Source organism: Chroicocephalus ridibundus, chromosome 11, assembly GCF_963924245.1.
Source record: "Chroicocephalus ridibundus chromosome 11, bChrRid1.1, whole genome shotgun sequence".
NCBI classification, from domain to species: Eukaryota; Metazoa; Chordata; class Aves; order Charadriiformes; family Laridae; genus Chroicocephalus; species Chroicocephalus ridibundus.
The window spans coordinates 21,997,134-22,013,902 of record NC_086294.1 but is presented as its reverse complement, the minus strand read 5'-3'; the positions used below and the strand labels follow the sequence as shown (position 1 = coordinate 22,013,902).

At 45.9% G+C, this 16,769-nt stretch overlaps 2 protein-coding genes across 9 annotated transcripts in view; one reads left to right on the top strand and one right to left on the bottom strand.

Moving 5' to 3' along the window:
• Window positions 1-8,072, top strand: part of SFXN1 (sideroflexin 1) — a 50,694-nt gene extending 42,622 nt beyond the window's left edge. For 6 of the 7 annotated variants that reach the window (XM_063348749.1, XM_063348746.1, XM_063348745.1 and 3 more), the window contains 4 exons: window positions 55-104; window positions 5,363-5,412; window positions 6,065-6,112; window positions 7,260-8,072. In XM_063348749.1, the coding sequence (XP_063204819.1) occupies window positions 55-104; window positions 5,363-5,412; window positions 6,065-6,112; window positions 7,260-7,356 (245 nt within the window). In that variant the 3' untranslated portion in view covers window positions 7,357-8,072. Of the gene's footprint in view, window positions 1-54; window positions 105-1,736; window positions 4,497-5,362; window positions 5,413-6,064; window positions 6,113-7,259 lie in introns of those variants that run through there. The other variant, XR_010072877.1, reaches the window with a different exon arrangement.
• KIF20A (kinesin family member 20A) lies at window positions 7,698-16,758 on the bottom strand. 2 transcript variants are annotated; one of them, XM_063348734.1, is made up of 19 exons: window positions 16,503-16,758; window positions 15,918-16,093; window positions 15,358-15,447; window positions 15,107-15,226; window positions 14,509-14,647; window positions 14,246-14,433; window positions 14,022-14,163; window positions 13,163-13,363; window positions 12,810-12,921; window positions 12,639-12,710; window positions 11,945-12,088; window positions 11,698-11,863; window positions 11,276-11,440; window positions 10,459-10,598; window positions 10,266-10,368; window positions 9,400-9,607; window positions 8,923-9,014; window positions 8,488-8,625; window positions 7,698-7,970 (listed from the first exon to the last, which is right to left on the bottom strand). In XM_063348734.1, the coding sequence occupies exons 2-19, from the start codon at window positions 16,074-16,076 to the stop codon at window positions 7,698-7,700; spliced, it is 2,652 nt and encodes an 883-aa protein (XP_063204804.1). In that variant the 5' UTR covers window positions 16,077-16,093; window positions 16,503-16,758. The 2 variants fall into 2 exon arrangements, with proteins under 2 accessions (XP_063204804.1, XP_063204803.1); XM_063348733.1 differs by having other exon boundaries at window positions 15,918-16,758.
• Between the last annotated feature and the right edge of the window lie 11 nt (window positions 16,759-16,769).

Here is a 16,769-nt window from a genome sequence, read left to right as displayed (position 1 = left end):
ACTAAAAGTGCCTTTTTCTCTAAAGTTAATGCTTTTTTTTTCCCTCATTTGCAGCAATTCCTCCCTTCATAATGAATACGTTGGAAAAAAGAGCCTTTTTAAAGGTTAGTCTTAGATAATATATGTATACGTATTTTTGTATCCTAAGTTAATATTTTCATGAATTTAAAATATTTTCGGAGTCTTCATCTTTGCCTCCCAAACTCTGGGAGGACATCGCTGCAGAGCTTGCATTACAGCCGTCGCTTTCTATCTGCCTTGCTTAGACAGAGGTGGTTTGGTTCTTTTTATCGTGCTGTGAAATAACATTAAGAAAATGGGGGGGGGTTTGTTATTTTTAGAATTGTTCTTAAAACGCAGAGTTCCTCCTAGTAAATCAGCCTTCCTTGTACTGAGACTTAGTATACATTTTATTAGAAAAATACTGAAAATTTTAACAATGCTTTTTTCTCAAGATTTCAATAAGGAAGCTTTGTTTACCTGCTGTAGTAGCAATTTGACTTTGTAAACAACAATGGTAGTAAAAATCTCTTTTACAAACGATCCGTCAAAATGTACTGGGTGAGCAGTGGAGGAGAGCGTGGGACGGGCGTGCTCCATCGGAGATGGCAGATTTGCTGTGTTCTGTTCACGCTAAAGTAGCGTGAAGTCAAAGACGTAGTGTTAGTGAATATATAAATTGAATCAACATGTACTGTGTATGCGTGAGAGGGTAAAGAGCAGCGGTGAAATTAACGATAAGGCTGTCTAACACAAGAGGAATACTTTTCAGGTAAGAAACTATAACTTCTTTACCAGTAAAGAGAGTTTCATCTCGGCCAGTTGACATCACCGATCTGCTCGTGTAGCTCCGGGCCAGGTCTCTGCCTGTGACAGACACCGGCTAAGCTGGGAACAGCAGCCTAAGAGAATCTCTCCTTCCTGGTGGGGAAAGTTTGGAAAACAAAGTGTGGTCTGAGCCTGCAGACCCTCCCTTGGAAAAGCGGTTTGGGTGGCGACTGGGAGGACAAGCCTGGGACGTTGCCTGGTTTTATTTGCCTAAGCTAAAGTTTTCTAAAATATTTAAATTCTATTCCTTATTATTTGCGCCTTTCAGTTTTCTTGTGCCGAGTTCGATTACCCTGTTACATACGTTATTTGAAAGTGCTTCTGTGTCAGTATATAAATGAGGCATTGGGAAGGGGTCCCAATTGTCTTCTGATTTTAAAAACTTCTTTTCCCTGAAGTGCTTTGCTTTTTTCCTCGCCTTGTTAAGAGAAAACACTATTGCTCAGAGTATAAAAACAGGAAATGTGGTGTTTGAGTTCTAGAGCGCAAGGCAGCGTGCGCTGCTTACGTCTCCTGAAAGACGCGAGGCTGCGGCGTCTCCAGATTGCACGTCTGCGGCACGAGGAGCCCTGTCCTGGCTTGGCTCATTCTTCGTCGCTCGTGTCGTTGGACCCTGTCTGCGGAGTAGCCTTAAGCAGATTGTCGTACTGTTGTATTCTTGATGGTATATTACTTGGAACATTAACTCTTGGTTTTTTTAAAGAAATGAAAACAAACAAACATGTAAATTTAGAGCAAATATGATTTTATATGTGTTCGACATGGGAGAAATGTCACAAACGCTGCCAACTCAAGTGGCAAATGCATGACATTTTGTGAAGAAGTTGCAGCAATTCTCAGGGTTTGCAGACAAGTATCTGTTGGTTTTGTGTGGTATAATCAATGTAAGGGTGTTGTGAATTTTTCAGATCAGCAAAAACGAGCGATTTCGTCAGTGGCTACTCAGTGGTCTTTGGTACCATCGTGACCGTTTATGCTCACCCGTTCCTCCCCCTCAGCCTCAAAGACTGTGAGTTGAGGTGAAACACTGCTCTGCAGGTAGCCAGTGGTAACACCTGGTAGAGATTAGTATTAAAACCATTGAGGAATGAGCTGCATTTTTAACAAGCAGCTTCTGCATGTTCTCGTGAGGTCTGAGAAGCACCATCCCATTTGCAGTACTCCAGCACCATCCACGCGACGCTTTACTAACTGATTTTTCTTAAGCCTTTGCTTTGCACACCGTCACTCTGGAAAATAATTCTCGTACACTTGCCAAAGCCCATTAAAGCAACACACAGGGCCAGAAAATAGTCCAATGGTAGTGAAATAATGAAGGAAATAGACTGATGTTCTGCAGTAAGATAGAGAGAAAGAAATGCTCCTGGAATGCTGGCCTCGGCGATAGCAGGCTGTCCGCCTCTGGGATTTGAAAGAAGGTGTCGGATATGGAGCGCTGCTCATCCCCCGTATTCTGACATCGTTTGGCATGAGGACATTTCGATGGCAACGTTAGTATGAATTAACAATATTCCCAAAAGTTATTGCTAGAAAATGGCTGAAGAATGTTTTTAGAACACGAGCACGTACTTGCTGCTTCAAAAAGAATCTAATTATTTCTTGACTTGAAAAAGTATTTTTTATATATATATATTTACGCGTGCTTTTGCTATAGGTTTCAGTAGTGGCTTTTGCGGCCTTTTCTGCGATTACACAGTGCTGCAGTTCTTGACCGGGCTGTCTGACGTCTGTGTTCGTTGTCCCTGCGGGCGCCCACCTCACCAGCTCTGTGCAGAACCAGGCGGTTCTGTCTGCTGCAGCAGAAGGGTCCGTAAACAACCGTGCTCTGAGGCGCAGCATGTACAGATTTATTTTAGTTACAGGTAACCTCTCCTAAGGAAATAAATTGGGTTTTGCCATAGAAACTTCTGAAAATTTGAATCGCACTGAAGTTTTAATTTATGACTCTCACAGCTTCAGCTGCTGTTTCTCTCCTGTTCTACGTACTGTATTGAACATTCAAGTTGATTCCAGAAATTTCCTCATATGTCCTTAAAACAAGCTCCTTGAGGTCTCTTAGTCTGCAACTAAAATATCTATTCAAAACTGTTACAAAACCAGAACAGAGAGCCTTTTTTATTTTTTTTTTAAAGCATCATTATTGAATGTCTTATGCCTTAGAGTCCTCAGGGCATTCCTAATGTAACTGTCGTTTCATTTATTCATTTTTTTTTAAAACAGGCATAGCTAGTCTGGGAATGCTGACAGATTTTGAGATCCAACAATGAGAGGAAGCAGTTAGAAAAAAGCTCATTCTCCTTATGGCTTTTGTTTGCTTAATTATCATTTCTCCATTTTCTCTGTTTGCACTAACCACTAAAGACGCCATAAAGACATCTGGAACTTAAATCCTAATTCATCGGGAACGGCCTTCTTCCGGAGTTAAACGATAGATCTCTAACACAGTAAATTCTTCTGCTGTCTTGTGCTTTTCCGTTTTATCTCTTCGTAGGGATGTACAGCCTGCGTTTGGGTTTTGCTTTGTTGTTTTACACTGTTCCTGGCCGACTCCAATTCCTCCTCTTGACCCCCAGCATTAAGAGTTTTACCTCACCGTCTTTCTTGATTAGTGCAGCCTGGGAACGTTCCTGAAAAATAAAGGCTGTGACTCAGACCAAGGACCTTGGCAAAAACCGTTCCTCCACACGAAACTGATGTTGCTTGTATTGTCTGTGCTGGCAGACACCTCTCTGTCTCAGACTAATGACCAACTCGGATAAAGGCATGAAACCATCCGTTGCTCTCGTCACACTCTCCAACAGCCTTTTCAGTTATAAAATCATATTTGGGGCTTTTCCGTTACGTGTCTCGGGTCCCACACTCACACCGCAGTGCGTGGCGTCCCTTTCCCTTAATTCTCCTTAGGGACAGGAGTCATTTGCAGAGTTTGACTTGTGCTCCCCAATAACACGCCGTATTCACCAGTGCCGCAGTCCTGCCTGCCTTGCACGGTCAGTCACACCAGCTCTCCTCATGACCTCTCCCAGTGTATAAAATTTAAGCCTTTTGAGTGAACTTATCTCAGCGAAGAGTCAGACGAATGTGTGTTCAGTGGAATGCCAGAACGGCAAAGCGCTGCTGCATTCACTTTATCCTTCTTGCTATTGCTGTCTGTTTCCGTTTGTTATCTCTTGTTGCAGGTGATTGCTGAGTTGCACAGTTCTTCCTACATTAATTTCTGGATTACAGATTGACTCCGGGAAAAATAAAAAAAAAAGGAGATAGAGAAGCAATCTTCTACGTCGTTTCTTCTCCTTCAGGCTTTGGAGAAAGTTTAATCTACACAAAACTGTTTTCCACGGCTCTTACGCTGCTGCGACCTTCCCTTAGCACCAAGCCTTGTCCCATTGAGCTTTCTAAATTTCCTTTTATCATTTCTGCTCTCCAATACTGACGGTCTTGCGTTCGCCAGTTTCCCCCTAACTTCCGTGTCTTGACAAATGCTTCTTGCAGAAAAACATCGTCTTTGTTGAAAACATCATCCACTGTAACATGTGATTTTTAACTCATTAGCTGTTTTGATTTAAAATCAACTTCTTGTTAGCACAGCAGTTGTGTATGTCCTGCTCAATGGAGACACCGAGTTTATTGTAGCAACAGAGGCCGTTGCAGCAGTGTCATTTAAACAGGTCTGATTTTATTTCGTTAGTAATTAATTTCAACTAAAATTCTAACATGGGTGGGGAGCGGATTCCTAAGTCATTTGAACTATTATATTCCTTGGCGTATGTTCAAGTTCTGCAAAAGTTACAGTAATGAGGAGTGTGCTAAAAATGCATTTATAGATCACATGTTGCTTTCTCAGCTTTGTATCCGCACTTCTTCCAGCCTTTTTTCCTTCAACGAAAGGTGAACTCTTGCAGAACTGGAGTGTACTGGGCAGTGCCGCGGGGGCAGGCTCCTACCCATCGAAACTAATCACAAGGCAGGAGAAAGGGCTGAGAGAGGCAACGTTTCCCTTGACACCTCCCTTATGTATGGTTGGTGTTGCTGTTGCTCACAAAGTAAATCTCCAGTCGTGCGTCAAAACCATTTGATGGCACCGAAGAGGCGGGTGCTGTAACCAGACCTGGCTCTTCTTAGGGGTGTCTGGGCAAAATTCGCCGTGCCTTTAGCTGTGGCGGCCCCTTGCTCCTGCAGCACCGCTCCGAACTCTGGCCGTGTTTCTGCTGAGGGCCTGCGTGACTCAAATGGCCCCCAGACGCGGGATCAGGTGGTAAGTAAAACAGTCAACCACCTGTCGTAGTTTCTAAGGGACACTTAACTCGGTGTAAGTCTACGCCGATATCGCTGGGAATTTTCTTATTACTTTTCAAAGGGATTGGGCTCTCAAATTGGAGCTCAGCTTTAAGGTGTGCTGGTGATTGTTTTGCCTTCATCGTGTCCAAAAGTCTGTTAGGTGCAGTCTGTCTCTTACAATACAAGAATTCCAGGAAGGTGGGAAGAGCGGGGAGAAAAGATACCATACTCACCCTGTGCGGTTTATTCTTAACAGAGATTTCCTTGGATGAGTGCTCCAATTCAAGTTGGATTAGTCGGATTCTGGTAAGTGAATTCTTTGTGTTGTGTCTGATATTTTAAGAGATAGTTGTAGGGTTTTGGAGGAAGTAGCAGTATTTGCACTTTGTTTAAAGTTGAGAGAGTTAATGAAGCTACAGCAGTGACTTCACTTCCATATCTGTAACTGATAACTACCATATTAAAAAAAAAAAAGCTGTTAGTAACAAAGAAGCTGCCAATAAAAATAGAGGGAAGGAGGGAGAAAGAAAGGGAGTGGCAAAAAAAGGCACGTAGCAGCTTGATTAGAAGAGGCGCTTTGACTGCTGCCTCCATAGATAATAATTGGAATGGGATCCTGCAGGCTGATGAATTCCTGAAACACTTGGTTAATGGAGCTTCATTTGCCGTTGTCTGACACTTTTTGTTGTCACGCACACCAATGCAAAACACTGAGACGACATCAAATGATAATTTTATACACACTTGTAAACATGGTATTGAGGCGTTTAGTACTACATAGTAGGTAAATGCTTTCATAAGGTATAATGCAGTGAGAAACAAAGGTTACACAGCACATCGTGGAACTTCACCTCACTGTATACAAAAAAAAAGCTTTCTGCCTAGAAGACCATGCCTGAGGGCTTTGAATTTTCTTTTAGCACCCTAAATTCTGTAAACCCATTTTTGTCTCCTCTAGCCTTGTGTTTGCAACACCCCTGTGTTGTGCACTGTTTCCTCAAAAAAGGTACGTACTCCTGTTACATTATTCTTACTTTAATGTTACGCTCCCAGCTGCGTGCAAGCTACCGCAAAGAGGCAGAAACCAGCGGTCACTGCCTCCCAGAGCACAGTCATAATTCCCGTATAACAAGTGTGATAAACATGAGAATACTGAGAAAAGCAATAACTATGTTCTCATCAGTGACATACAATAGTTGAATTGGGCTCACTTATTTACAAACTGGTAGCAGCTTGAGCCGCAGCTCCATAGGAACAGTGAACAAGAGGTATGGGTAAGTAGTTGAACCACATTCTTTCAAGCTGAAAAGTTTGACAATACAGAGTTAGGAATCACTGGAATGATTTGTAAAAAAGGCTAATGTGGTCCAAACAATATATTTGTGTCCAGCAACATTATGGCTTCATGAAATACAGTCAGAGCCCATTTTCTTTTCAGCTGGAAAGGCCTTTGGTTATACAGAACAGCACTTGATTATTATTTTTCATCAATACACAGGTAGTTCAGTACTGTAAACTGTCTTAGAAACAATATTCATTATAGCTTAAATCATAATGAAACTTGGATGGATCCCATACAAACAAAGTTAGCTGAATGTGCAGTACATGGTAAACTAAACTCAACTAAACTATTCCTCTTGCGTTATTAGTGGTTGTCTAAGCTTGACAAGCTTAAACAATGCAAGCTGGAGCTTTGTTAAAATATTGAGCTTTTGACTTCCAGAAAGCAATACCTAGTTCTTATCCAGGGCAATCATTTGAGTACAACAAAGCAGTCGTGACACCGTGCGTTTCCCTGCCTGGCACAGGGTAGAGCCGTGTAAGTGTGTGTCACTAGGCTCCCTGGAGCTGACTGCACAAACGAGCAGAGCAAGCGCAGTACAGTTCTTCATTCAGCCCTGGCTCTCCAGTTCATAGCAAGGTTAGACCTTAAACTGCATTTGAGAACGTGCCCCTCCTGAAGTGACCCTCATGGCAGTAGCAACAGCTATTTCTGGATTGCTGCCTTTTAAGCAGGGATTCATTTGGTCCGTGAGCATGATTCCCTCATAAGAACTTAAAAAAACAAGGAAGTTTGACTGGATGCATTGTCCATCTTATTTTACATTCAAGTGCTTGTCATATATAACTATTTTACTGTTTCTTTTGCTTAGTTCTATGTCTGTAACACGCTTGGAGCCAGAACTGCAAGCCAAGATCCGAGAGAACAGCCCTGACCTAGAACGAGTATACTTTAATAAAGGATTATAATGCAAGGAAGGGAAAATATCTTTCAAGGAGGATCTTGCGAACTTATTTTTAATTATGTGCCCACATAGTTGAAGGTGTTAAACAACTTTTGTTAAGCAACTTTGTCATCTGCATTATTTTATATTTAAAGAGTTTCCTCATTGTATTGTTTAAATTACAGAAGGTCGTTTTGTCCACTTTGGTATCAATTAAAAGTTTAACCATATATATCTAAAAGTGTTTACATAAGCTCTCAAGCAGCTACAATAACAATAAACCAGCACACAAAGAAAAAGAGATGCTATTATATTGGATTTGGCACCTGTTCCCAGTAATAGCGGGGCAGGGATCTCTGTGAAAAGTCATTGAGCAACTGAGCGAAGTTGCCAGCCTCTGCCAGCACCGGGCCGGGCCGCTGAACAAGAGAGAAGGTTGTGCAGGAAGGGCTTTTTCCCAGGAGGCTGATTAGGTTGGAGGTTTTCTCTGTTGGAACAGAACCGTTTCTTTAAGGTAGATGTTGGAGGAGCCTGGAGCTTCTGCACCGTGTGATACTGTTCAGCAATACAAGCGGCTTTCTTCCGCAGGTCTAGTTTTACCAGCATCATGTTGTTCTGTAGTTCTGCCAGTGTCTGGTCCTGAGAAAGGGAAGGCAATATATATATATAGAGATACGACAAGTTTCGTAACTCCCTGGTTACTGTGAACGGAAGAGAATAAACTGCCTTTGCCAAAATTCACTAACTGGTGTGTTAAATAAGGCCATGCATAACAGCTTCTGCTGTCACCAGTGTAGCGGTTCAATAATAAAATAGGGACAGTGAGGCTAGGAAGAAGCTGAATCCATTGTGCTGCAAACACACTGCCATAGCAACTGGGATGGAGTGAAGCGAATACAGAAGCAAGAACTCTGAATTCTCCTACTTTAAGTGCAGGCTGTCAGTTAACTGCACAGGAACAACTTGGTTCTCCTTTGGAGAGCTGAATATGCAGTGACTCAGGCACTGAAAAAGTGAGCAATATAGCTTCCTAATGTAATAGAGGATGTGTGTCTGGAGAATAAGTCATTTCTATTTGCAGCTGCAAGATCCTAGGTTACTCTGATAAGGGCAAAGGGCACAGACTAAATCCCCCTGCAACCCACAGACACGTTACCTGTCTAGCCAGAATGTCATCGCACGTACAGAGGGCTTCTCGAAGTTTCCCTGCGCTTGTGCTGTGGCAGCACGCCCTCTCTGCAGACTGAAGAGACTCCCCAAGTTTTTGTAATTCTGAACGCAGCAATCTGACATTCTACAGGAGAGAGAAGTTTAGTCCAACAGCTAGCTTTGACATGGTTCTGCAAGCAAAGCCGTTCCAGGGTAACTCAGACATGCAGTACTAAGGGAGGATCCCCTCTGAGTGAGGTGTGCTGGCATCAGAGACCAGAACCTTCCACATCTCTCATAAGGGTTTGTTTTCAACAGACCCATTTCAACTTCAGCCATTTGTTTACAAACAACCTGGAGACAGCAGCTCCAAAACACTGTTTAAACCGGCAACCACTTTGCCCTGCAAATGTTCCTTTCTGCAACGCAGAGATGGAGTTACCTTCTGTCCATCCTCCAGCTTCCTGTCTACATCCACAGTAATGGCTCTGGCAGAGGGAGGTGGCTCCAGTAACTTCTGGTACTTGCACAACTCTAGGAACAGACAAAAAGCAGTGACCAACAGTACATCCCTAAGCTTCCCCTTTTTCTGAAGTCAGGACTTCATTGAGACAAGCTGCCACAGGCAAGCTGAGACAAGCTTTGAGTTTGTGCACACATGCACAAACAGTCCAGCCTTCTTCCTTTCAGTTACACAGAGGGACTTCAGGATTTGAACAGGGAGATGGATCCTGCCCTAAAATCCATTTTCTTGTGAAAATGAAGTGAAACCCTGTCCATCCAGCACATTCCTATCTACAACTCTGAACAGTGGTTTCAGGATGTCTGAATCCAGTGTACCCTACTGAAAAAAGGCATCACTAGCCCTCTGCGAGGATTGCTCAGGCGTACTTGAGAGCCAGTGCAGCGCCTGCCTTACCTGCATTTGTGGTATTTAACTCCATTTGACATTGCTCCAGTTTGGCTTTAGTATCTGCCAGCTCCTGTTGCAGAGCGCATGAGGTGGCCACTCGCTTGGATCGACGCAAGCCTTGCCCCGAGTCCTTTTGCTTAGCCTCCAGGCTCTCCAATTTTTGTTTTGCCTCCTGTAGGGCAACTTGGAGCTCCTCAATCTTCTCATCACGCTCCTTAAGAAAAGCAAGTTTGTTCAAATATTCAAACAAGATTTCTTTAACACAGCTTTTCTGAAACTTTCAATGTCTGTCTTCCAGGAGACTCTCTCAATCACACATTTCACACATTGGACCCAGCCTTTAATGTCCTTTAACTGAAAACAGTGAACCCATTTCCTGTGAGCCTAAACCACTTTTTTCCAGCCTCTAAAGACAAGAAATTTTTTTGAAAGTTGGCATTTTCTGAGAGGTCTGCAACAAGTCCCAGAGGCCACTCGAATGCCATAGCATGGAAAACAGACAGGCTATACCCGTCATAACTAAAGAGGAGAAATTCACAGAACTTGTGTTAGTCTGAAGAGTGCAAAGCAGGCCACTACCGAAAAGAGTAAAAGGGGAGAGAACCATGCTGACCAAACAGAAGAGTCAGAATGGCTGCACATCAGCTTGTAGATTAACGGCTGAAAATGAGAAAGCCTGGTGAATTACATAAAGCAGAAGACAAGAAGCAAAAATTGCAGATCACGCTCTCAAGTATCATCACAAGAAATACCACAAAAAGCAAAATTTTTCCTCTCAGTTTGCATAAGTCACTTTCGTGGACTCAAGTATCCTGAGTCCTCTCCCAACCCACTGCCACTTTCCTGATGTCATTCCATTGCCCTGAACAAACCTGGATCTCCTCCTGGTAATAGTCGGTTAGCGACTCTTTCAGGTTATTCAGTTTATCCTCATACAGTTCCTCCAGCATCCGCTCCTGAGTGTCCACATACTGGCTACAAAGGGAGCAAACATCTACATGTCAGGGTCTGGCAGTTCTTGGTGCTGCAGCTCACCCTGAGCAGAGAGATCAGCATAAGCTGTACCTGCACCATTGCTCCTTCCGTTGCATGCGCTCCCACATTTCATTGCAGATCTCCTCACGGAGGCGCATTTCTAGCTGCAGCTTGTCCCGCCGCTCTTGCACCAGCAGCTCTCGTGCAGCTTCCACTACGCGCAACAAGTCCTGCAAGAAGGACGGAAACTCCATTGCACCCACCTCACAATGGAATTAAGACCTAGAAGTTGTTAGCTGATCCCATAGACGTAGGCTGGGGTAATGTTGGTTTAAGATTCTTTTAGTCACTTGGAAAGAGAAGTTGCCAGGTTTGCTCTTAATCCCTTTTCCATGAGGTGGCTTAAACATTGCACTCCATGTGGAGCTGTCTCCAGAGCAGCTTCCCCTACTGCACTGCCCAGGGATTTGCTGCCTCAGCACATTACAACTCAAGTCTCTGTAGGTATACGACTTCCATCTTTTATCTTTCAGTTATTGCAGCTGGACACTTTGAGTATCTAGGAAGTTTGGTTATTTTTCCTCAATTAGTTTAGCCATTTGTTTTGTATGTTTTCTGATCTCTAGATTTCCCTTGCAGAGTAGGGATTATAGATCTACACCCAAGCTCTTACTGTCCCTATTCCACAGATGAAAAGCGTTTCTAATTTAAGCATGTGCTTCAGATTTAGACCAATTGTGGGATGGTTTCCTCATAGATCTGAATTTTCTGGGTCCCATATCCTTCTGAGGATCTCTGTCATCTCTTGGTCTGGTGCTGAGCTCCAGCCAGACCTCCCAACGACAAAGCCAACAGTCACGTTCTTCCCTCTCTATTCATAAAAGCTGTAAAACAAATCACAACCCACCTCCTTCTCATACATGGTGACATCTGCTTCATCCTCACCATCCTCTTCTGATTCCTCTTCTTCCTTTGCCGCTGGCTCTAGACCCTGGCTGGTTCGCCTGTTGTGCTCTTTGATGATTGATTGGATAGATGGAAGTCTCAGCTTTGTGGGAGGCGCCTGAACAAGCTAAAGGGAAAAAGGCCATCAGTACTAGTCCAAAAAGCCTGGAAGTTGTGTAGTCTTTGAACACAGTACTTCTCTGCAACCTGTCAACCCTTTTAATTTAGCAAAATCTGGAGATAACTGTAAAGGTAATAATCCACTGGAGAAGCATAAGGAAGGCTTGCAAGCATTCCCCCCGTCTTGTCATGGAAAGGGGCCCATTCTGACAGAAACAGAGTATATCCCGAGCGTGCCATGATCCTGCTGTGTGTCCTACTTACCTGGCTGGCAATGGCTGAGAACTTGGCTACATACAGAGTTTCATCGTATGTAGATGCGCACTGATTGATGTTGACAATCATGCAAGAGCGCCCACGTCCAGTGAAGAAACCCTGGAACACACGGGTTAGCTTGCTGTCCCGGAAGGGAACCACAGTCTGCTTCGATCTATGGGGAGAGACAAGAGTGAGCCCATGGGAAAGCAAAACAGTCTCCCCACATGCTCCCTATGGACTTCTGGATACTCACTTGGACTGCTGGTTCTGGCGCAGGGCAGCAATACAGCGACCCAGTGTGTGGAGGGAGGTATTGATGTTGTTTGCTTCTTTCATTCGGTCCCCGCTTTTCTGGTCTTTGCAGCGCTCTGACCCCGCAAGGTCACACAGGGATAACCTGAAAAGAGCGCAGGTGACACTCACATGACCTGCTAGGTTTGTCCTGTTCTGTCCAGGTTTAGAATTCAGACACCCTGTGGTGTCTGCCCTGCTCACCTTCCCGTGTATGGGCTATTGCTGGACAGAAGGGTCTACCCTAAATGTAGGGGTTACACAAGGTAACACCAACGTGAGCTTTGCAGTGTCAAGTTCAATGATCCTTTACTAGTCCTCAGGACAGTTGCTCCCTAGGTACCGAGCCAACCCATTTCCAGATAACCACATCCCAGGAACAGGCGTCAGCAGCACTCAAATCCGCCCTGCTGCAAGTGCAGAGTTACTCACATTTCCCTTCAGTCAAAAAGCCTGAGAACTGCCTCAAGTTGTACTTTGCAGTACTCCTCACAAACTCCTCAGTGAGTTCCAAGACTTAAGAGTGGGAACATCTACTCCTTTAAAGCACTTTCAACAAGACCTTCCTCAAGATACTTCCCATACCCACAACAAGAGAGACAGGAAAGTTGAATCCACAGAGAACACCCCCAGATCCTAGACAGCATGAAACTTACTCGCTGATTTTTGGAACAACTTCACTGCCACCTCTTTGCAAGTGCAGAATCCGAATGGAGAAGACACTGTGACTGTAAGGAAACATGCAGATATTTTAAAAGGGAAATGCAACCTTTAAAAGCCCCTCAGAATTGTATTTTTACCTAAACAACCCCCCTCCCCCTTCAGACCTGCGACTGGAGTTCTGGTTCATGTAGGTGCTAGCAAAACTCTGGTTTTTCCGACCCAGTTTCAGAAGTTTCCAGGCCTCGTCGGCATCACGGACGTTGATCCAGTTCAGATCTGGAAAAGCAGGCACACATTGGGCAAGGCAGTTAGGAGACTGGCAGAAAAATAGTTCTCTTGGCCCCAACTTCACCATTGCATTTCCCTGACGTCAACAAACTTAACATCCATGTAATCTAGACCTCTGAGGGGCCACAGAGGACACCATGCTCCCCAGCTCATCACTGCTAAGTCACCCACCCACCTCAGGTACAATCCACCTAGCAAACCACTGGAAACACTTTTCAGGCAAATCTACCTTTCACATAGGGGTTGCCAGTCTGGTCTTCGCAGAGCCGCAGCGTCTGCCTCTTGCGGTTGTGACCAGGTGAAGCTCGTTCTAACAAGTCATAGATTAACTCATTGTAAATCTCAAAGAAGGAGACCCAGATGGAGAACTGCACATCTCCTGTGTTGGTGAGTGAAACACGATCCAAATCAGCCCAGTGAGGGCCCGTTTCTGGGGGAAAGATAAAAGAAGAGTCATGATTGCAGCTTTTCACAGGTGCAACCTGAATGGTTTGGCTATAGACTGAGGTATCTCTTCAGCAGGAGCATTACCCCAGACTCGTCTGTTCTGTAGACCTCCTCCCATATGGGCCTACACTAATACCTGTCGCCAGTCAGCCTGACGTTTCCTTTGACAGTATCCTCCTTTGTGTAAGGACAAGAACTCTTCCCAGTGTAAAGTTTTACTCCTTGTTACCTCAGCCACTCCATGCTTCTGGGTACCTAGTCAGCTAGCAGTTCCTCGGTTCGAAAGCCTGAGCACAAGTGCTCAGTGCAACACGGCACTTTAACACCCTGCTTCCCAGCTGCCCCTTTGCACGGCATTCAGCCAGTCAGTAACCATACCCCATGCATCGAGTAAGTGACTATCAAGTAACTTTTCATTTCACAAGGCTTGAGTTTTTATGCAGTGGTAAGGTCTTCATACGTTGGCAAAACATAAGTACAGAGGTCTTCAGCCTCCACATCCTTATCTTTCAAAGGAAAAGCTGTGAAACTACAGCACCTTTGCTCCCTTGCCCTCAACACAGTCTCTAAATAGCCATCACCCTCTCTCTCCCTGTCTTCCAACGAGCAGCAGATAGTGCGCAGCAGACTTCCAGACATACCTTCTGTCTGGATGTCTGAATGGTTGGTGAGTTGGCTAGATGAGGAGAGGCCAGCAACTCCACTGTCAAAACTGCCACTGGTGGTGGCCTGGAGCTGAGATTCGGCACTATGACTCCTCTTCATTGGCGTTAACAGCTCCTCCTGGAAGGAAACAACATGACCATGTAGCATGGCACCACCCTTTTCCTATTGTTGTTAAACCTCCGAGAAGCTGCGTGCTTACCTCCCACTGGCCCCCTTGCAGCATGGTCTGCTTCTTGGCCTCTTCGTGTCGCACCTGCCTGCTGTCCAGCCAGATCACCTCACTGGAGAGGGAAGGCTTCAGATCCATGGCTTGGTACAGCCGGTCCCCCACACTGTTGAAGATGACCGCTAAGGAGCGAGGCAGAATCCCCCCGTCTTTGTTGCTGCCTGAAGAACAGAGGATTCACGTGTAGAAGCAGACAACTCCCTCAACAGGCTACTAACAACTGGTGCTTTCCTTACCCTGAATAGTGTGAGTCTTCCCTGAATTGGTGATCCCATAGGTGTAAACCAGCCAGTTCTGTCCATTCAAGACATCCTTTACCACCTGCTTCATTGTCTCATCAAAGAACGATTTCTGCCCCACATCTGGTCCAAAGATCTGCAAACAAGACACGTGAAAAGTGGTCTCATGTAGATCTTTCCTATCTTTTGATTGCTGATGGTTGTTCAAGTGATACTATGTAGTCCTTTGCTCCCTCCACTACCCCCGCATCATGACCGACAGACACACCAGTAATTCCAGTCCAAGCTCCCTACAAGAACAAGCCATTTGCTTGCTTAATCCAGTAACATCTGATATCCTACAGCCTCTAGCGTGTTTAGAGCCTCGTGAGTAAAACAAGTTTGGCATTTGCTGATGAAAAAGTGCTCAGGATCAGCTTAAAAAGAGAAAAACTAAGGAAACAGCAATAGAAACAAACTTGAGAGGATTGTACGAGACTACATAATTCACACAGTACATTGGAATCAGTGTGTATTACTAAGCCAGCTTTTCAAACTGTAAGGCTGGTTTAAGCTTGAAAAATTTCCAGATGGATTGTTTGTCCCAGTTACCTACCTGGGTGAAAGAGAATCTGTGTGCTGCTTGTCCCACTCCACGTTCTGTGCTCCGCATGGTGAAGGAGTCCTTAGGGGCTTTTAGAAGAAGGGTCTCTGAATTCTCAATGCAGACACAGCCCTGAAGAACAAATAAAACCTTATCACCACAGGGGCTTACAAGAGGCCATAGCATAAACAGCAAAGGATAATGGCATCTCCCAGCAGGCACACAGGCAACCAGCTCAGAGACTGCTTCATTCAGTGTCTCACCTGGTCTTCCCCTTTTTCTACTTCTGTAGGTTTCAGGGGTCGGACTCTCAGATATACCTTTAGTTTTCCATCATTGTCTTCAGCTACAGACTGCAAAAGCAGCACAGGTTAAATGTGGTAGCTAGAGAGGCAGTACACACACATCTGTTGGAACACAAACAGGAACCACAGCATGGAACACGCATGGGGGCTACCCTGACTAGTACTCAGTAACTCTGGTTCCAAAATCCCCAGCAATGCCAGAAGCTTTCTTAGGCATTTCCAGGCACACCAGCATTTCTTTTGTTTATCTAGTGAAACAGATCAACAACCTGAAGACCTGGCACCAAAACCAGCCCCCAGACCAAGTGCCACACTAAGGGGCATCATGTTAAGAGGCACTTACTGACTGTGCCCTTCATAGTACAGTGCTCACAACAAGAGCTGCTCCCCACAACGCAACATTTTGTTCTAGCCTCTTATGAGGAGCTTCTGTTGGCCCTGCATCACAGCACCTTTGTACAGAGACAGCCACAACTCAAAATACTGCTCTGTTTGTGACAGAAGAGCTCCAGCCTTACCTGCTGGGAGCCCTCCACATTTGGAGAGATGGCAGAGAACTCCGGCAGCAGGTCCTTGCACACATCAGCCCCAAACCCTGTTGCTGTGGATTCGAGGACAGGGGAGGCTGCAATATCATCATCAGAGAACAGCCCTGGTGAGGCAAGTGCTTGCGCCATGGCGTCTCACACAGCTCCTGGAGATAGAGGGGCACAGTGAGGATAGGGCAATGTTACAGCGGTCTGCTGGGAGTCCCGGCTTTGCTCCCCGCACACACGCCCCACTACAAACAGCCTGCCCATACCGCACCCAGCCGTTCCCCACAGCACACAGACGCGCTCGGCAGCCTCCCTGCGCGCTCATACAGAGGGTGCCGCTGCAAGCGCACGCTCACCACCACCGACACGCACGGACCGCCGCACTGAGCTCCCCCCGTGCGCACAGACACCATCACGCAGGGCCCTCCCCAACACACGGGACCCCACAGGCGCAACCCGTACAGAGGCCACCACACGGCACCCCCCCACAGAGCTCCACACAGGCCGCCCCCCACAGCACCCGCCCCCGGAGACCACCGCGCGGGGCCTGCCCGCACCCACACCGACCGACACACAGCTCCTCTCCGCACGAACACGAAATGGCCACCACCGCTTTCCCCCCCTCACGTTGGAGGGCCCCCGCTCCCCGCACAGACGCGCCGCCGCCTCGAGCCCACCTCGCGGCCGCACGGCGCCTACTGTTGGGGTTTCAAACCTCGCCGCCCGCCCGCTCCGCCAATGAGGACCCGCGCCCGCGCGGCCGCCAATCAGCGCCCGCCGTGGGGCAGAGGGGGCGGGGCCTGAGCCCTCTGTCCCCGCCCCCCTGCCCGGCGT

Bases quoted from the DNA above. Each gene is read 5' to 3' on its own strand.
- KIF20A (XM_063348733.1), bottom strand. From the start codon at position 16,076: ATGGCGCAAGCACTTGCCTCACCAGGGCTGTTCTCTGATGATGATATT. The intron at 15,448-15,917 runs GTAAGGCTGGAG...CTGCTTTTGCAG, and splicing joins ATGTGGAGGGCTCCCAGCAG to TCTGTAGCTGAAGACAATGA. The intron at 11,864-11,944 runs GTGAGTATCCAG...CTCTCCCCATAG, and splicing joins CGCCAGAACCAGCAGTCCAA to ATCGAAGCAGACTGTGGTTC.